Below are 4,947 nucleotides of genomic sequence, written 5' to 3'. Positions count from 1 at the left end.
TTTTCATTCAAATAACATACAAGTATATGGCGGCGGATAGTTTGCAAAGTACTATCACTTAATTTTTTGCCAATCAGTTGTACTTTGTGTCATTTGTTGACATCTATAAATTTTTTCCTTTTTTTTTCTTAATCTGACATAGTTGTCTTTTATATTATATTTTTGGCTCTTAAGTTTATCACCATAACTTAAGTTTTTTCAATATTTGCCATTATGTTTAGTAGTTTTTGTCTTTTGTACGTTAACATATAAAATTGTAAGCATTTGTATGCGTACTTTATGAACAGCCGACAACTCATACTAGTACGAGCCGGCGTTAAAATGAATTGTTATTTTCATTCAATTAACATGCAAGTATATGGCGGCGGATAGTTTGCAAAGTACTATCACTTAATTTTTTGCCAATCACTTGTACTTTGTGTCATTTTTTGACATATATAAATTTTTTCCTCTATTTTTCTTAAGGGGTTAGGGGTACTCAGGGGTATGAAAAAATGATGATTTTCAATAATTTTTTTTTTGTAGTTAATTACTTTATTTGACAAAAATAAAAACATAGCTTTATTAGAACACGTTTCGATTTGACTTCACGAAAATTTCAAAAAAAAAAATTAATAATTCAAAAAGTTATCGCTGTTTTTGTAGAGCCCGTTCCTCCCGAAGTCCTTTGCGGTGATCATCATAAGTCCTTGGAGATTCATCTAAAATCAATCGGACAAGAAAAATTAGTTTTATTAATAGATAATCTTGTGCCTGATCGAAGCTTTTTTTTTTTTTTTCGAAATTAACAAAATGGCGGCCTCAGGAAATTTTTTTCAAATTTTCGAGAAAAAAACCGACAGTTTATTGTTAAAAAAAAATCGAAATTTTTGAAAAAAAAAAAAATCCTTCGATCAGGCACGAGTTTTTAATGTATTTCAAAAGTACAATAAATTTTATTGAAATCTACCGAGCAGTTTTTAAGTTACAGTGATCACCAGTTCAGAAAACATAGTTTTGAGAAAAACGCATTTAAAGTTTTGCTATGGATTTATGTCGAATTATAAGAATTATTTAATAACTTACACTGAGTCATCTATTCCTGGACCATATAATAGCTCTTCAGCCGACATAGCAGCTTCCAAAATATCGATTTGCTGGTGCCTACGTTGCAATCGACCTTCTCGGGTGTTATCATTAGCGCGCTTATCTGCTACTTTGATACGTGCAGCATCCATTCTTTCTGCATACCGATGAGAATTAGGCCCACAATTAAGTCCTAGTGTATTCATCAAGACTAATAATGAATTTATACCCTCATTAAATATACACATAGCAACGTATGCAGCTATTTGTACGATAGTAAAACTAGTATTTACCGTTTTTGGACATATTTTCCATACTAGTTGGTTAAAGCTTTCATTATTATTCTGATTGAATCCACCTACACATCTTGAAAGTAAATTTTCATTACTAAGATCTTCGTATATAGGCTTGATAGCTTTTAAAACATCAGAAGGTAAAGGAGAATAATCGTGAGAAAAGGTATCAAGCTCTCCTCTTGCTTCAGCGCGCTGGTAAGAGCACCAAGATTCTTCGCCTTTTGGACACATATCATGATTCGGTTTTTCATCACTCGAGCCGTAGTGATAAAAGGTTGCCATTATAGCAGATTTCATATTTTCAATAGAATCACAATGCCGGCGTATTGCTAAACCATAGTACACAGTTAGTTTGTCTATTAATTTTCCTGTGAGCTCACCTCGACCACCAAGACCTTTTTGTTTACTCTTCAGCGTACGTAATCGACTCCCCATCCGCTTTTGGACATGCCCTATACATTCCTTTTTATTTACAGTTGTATTTTCGTAAGGATCTGATTTTATAATTCCTGAATAGGTCTTGGAGTCACCATCACCAATATAGTTGGCATACTTAACTCCATATTTAGTTTCAGAATACGAAAACATTTCGACCATCGCATCCACCTCCATTTTCCCAGAAGACCCTTGATGATTAGCAGAACACACATCTTCATGCGATTGATACCATTCCTCGAACTCAACAGTATTTGTTTTTTTTTTCCAATACTCACATAGCTTACAATATGCACTTTTAATGTTTATGTCAAGAATCTTTCCAGTAAAATAGCCAATTATAGAAGAAACTCCAAATGACGATGTATATCCCCGTTTTTGCCAGGTTCCATCTCCCGATACAGTTAGATGATTTATATCTTCATTTTCAGTTGTTGGCATTGCTTGCTTTTCTTCATTCACAGCTTTCGTCATGAAGGTTTCTGCGACGGCTTTACTACAATTCAAAATCTGTTTCAGTAAAATTGTATGCGTAGATTTATCTAAAAAAGACGGCATGTCCATCAGGCCGCAAAACTTGCACAATCCTTCGTATCCTATTCCTAGTATTCTCATTACAAAAATGAAACGTCTGTTTATTTCATAAGAATGCCCAACGAAAGAACAGGAAGGAATATATTCATTTCCACAGTTATTACATGCAACTACAATTTTGAATCCCAGCCCACGTGTACTTGCTGTTTGAAACACTACATTTCCATCACATTTTTTACATTTTATAAGAGCAGAAATTGCAGTGAATACCTGAATAAAATTTATTATTCGAAATTCAGTACTGCTGTCTTCAGGTACATCATCTTCAGTGTTTTGTTTTAATTTTTTAGAAGATGTACTCTGAATACTTTCATCACGTTCGGCTGTTTTCGGATTAAAAACATTCTTTCTTTTGACTGAACGCGACTTATTAATTTTTTCAGAACTCCGAAGTTCTCTTGAAACCTTTCTAGAATCACGTCCCATGGTTAATAATTTAATTCACTTGAGAAATAATTTATCACAAAACTATCGACTGATCAGTGCAACGACTACAGGTATACTGGCAACCAAAAATTATTTTTCAGTTCTTGTACTACCTACAAATTGTGAATATATATATATATATATATATATATATATATATATATATATATATATATAATTATAAATACATTAAAATGGGGAGATATTCATGACAATGAAACCCGAAAGGTCGGTTGCTTGCAGCTGTTTCTAGCTACCTGCACTCGAATGCCACGTAGCACCCGAGCGTCCTTTGGTCATTGTTAAATAACTCGAAAAGAATTTGTCGGATTCACTTCAAATTTTCACACAATATTTTTAAAATATTATACTTTAAGAAAATGCAAAAAAAAAAAATCGATTTTTTGAAAATTCTGACTACCCCTAACCCCTTAATCTGACATAGTTGTCTTTTATATTATATTTTTGGCTATTAAGTTTACCACCATAACTTAAGTTTTTTCAATATGTGCCATTATGTTTAGTAGTTTTTGTCTTTTGTACGTTAACATATAAAATTGTAAGCATTTGTATGCGTACTTTATGAACAGCCGACAACTCATACTAGTACGAGCCGGCGTTAAAATGAATTGTTATTTTCATTCAAATAACATACAATTATATGGTTGCGGATACTTTGCAAAGTACTATCACTTAATTTTTTGCCAATCAGTTGTACTTTGTGTCATTTTTTGACATATATAAATTTTTTCCTTTTTTTTTCTTAATCTGACATAGTTGTCTTTAATATTATATTTTTGGTTCTTAAGTTTACCACCATAACTTAAGTTTTTTCAATATGTGCCATTATGTTTAGTAGTTTTTGTCTTTTGTACGTTAACATATAAAATTGTAAGCATTTGTATGCGTACTTTATGAACAGCCGACAACTCATACTAGTACGAGCCGGCGTTAAAATGAATTGTTATTTTCATTCAAATAACATACAAGTATATGGCGGCGGATAGTTCGCAAAGTAATATCACTTAATTTTTTGCCAATCAGTTGTACTTTGTGTCATTTTTTGACATCTATAAATTTTTTCCTTTTTTTTTCTTAATCTGACATAGTTGTCTTTAATATTATATTTTTGGCTCTTAAGTTTACCACCATAACTTAAGTTTTTTCAATATGTGCCATTATGTTTAGAAGTTTTTGTCTTTTGTACGTTAACATATAAAATTGTAAGCATTTGTATGCGTACTTTATGAACAGCCGACAACTCATACAAGTACAAGCCGGCGTTAAAATGAATTGTTATTTTCATTCAAATAACATACAAGTAAATGGCGGCGGATAGTTCGCAAAGTAATATCACTTAATTTTTTGCCAATCAGTTGTACTTTGTGTCATTTTTAGACATCTATAAATTTTTTCTTTTTTTTTTCTTAATCTGACATGGTAGTCTTCTACATTATATTTTTGGCTCTTAAGTTTACCACCATAACTTAAGTTTTTTCAATATGTGCCTTTATGTTTAGTAGTTTTTGTCTTTTGTACGTTAACATATAAAATTGTAAGCATTTGTATGCTTACTTTATGAACAGCCGACAACTCATACTAGTACGAGCCGGCGTTAAAATGAATTGTTATTTTCATTCAAATAACATACAAGTATATGGTTGCGGATACTTTGCAAAGTACTATCACTTAATTTTTTGCCAATCAGTTGTACTTGGTGTCATTTTTTAACATATATAAATTTTTTCCTTTTTTTTTCTTAATCTGACATAGTTGTCTTTTATATTATATTTTTGGTTCTTAAGTTTACCACCATAACTTAAGTTTTTTCAATATGTGCCATTATGTTTAGTAGTTTTTGTCTTTTGTACGTTAACATATAAAATTGTAAGCATTTGTATGCTTACTTTATGAACAGCCGACAACTCATACTAGTACGAGCCGGCGTTAAAATGAATTGTTATTTTCATTCAAATAACATACAAGTATATGGCGGCGGATAGTTTGCAAAGTACTATCACTTAATTTTTTGCCAATCAGTTCTACTTTGTGTCACTTTTTGACATATGTAAATTTTTTTCTTTTTTTTTCTTAATCTGACATAGTTGTCTTTTATATTTTATTTTTGGCT

At 31.4% G+C, this 4,947-nt stretch overlaps 1 protein-coding gene across 3 annotated transcripts; it reads right to left on the bottom strand.

Annotated features, from left to right (window-relative positions):
- Positions 1–506: 506 nt before the first annotated feature.
- Positions 507–2,909, bottom strand: LOC130672945 (uncharacterized). Of its 3 annotated transcripts, none has more exons than XR_008990798.1 (3): positions 1,359–2,909; positions 1,066–1,276; positions 507–701 (listed from the first exon to the last, which is right to left on the bottom strand). XR_008990798.1 is itself a non-coding variant. In XM_057477761.1 (2 exons), the coding sequence occupies exons 1-2, from the start codon at positions 2,814–2,816 to the stop codon at positions 698–700; spliced, it is 1,755 nt and encodes a 584-aa protein (XP_057333744.1). In that variant the 5' UTR covers positions 2,817–2,908; the 3' UTR covers positions 507–697. The 3 variants fall into 3 exon arrangements, 1 of the variants encoding a protein (XP_057333744.1); XR_008990797.1 differs by having other exon boundaries at positions 1,066–1,258; XM_057477761.1 differs by having other exon boundaries at positions 1,066–2,908.
- Positions 2,910–4,947: the final 2,038 nt, after the last annotated feature.

Source organism: Microplitis mediator, chromosome 8 (genome assembly GCF_029852145.1).
Source record: "Microplitis mediator isolate UGA2020A chromosome 8, iyMicMedi2.1, whole genome shotgun sequence".
NCBI lineage: Eukaryota > Metazoa > Arthropoda > Insecta > Hymenoptera > Braconidae > Microplitis > Microplitis mediator.
Note: the sequence above shows the minus strand (reverse complement) of the source record. Positions and strands in the feature narration are given on the sequence as shown.

Excerpts from the sequence above, each read along its gene's own strand:
- LOC130672945 (XM_057477761.1), bottom strand. The coding sequence starts at position 2,816 with ATGGGACGTGATTCTAGAAAGGTTTCAAGAGAACTTCGGAGTTCTGAA.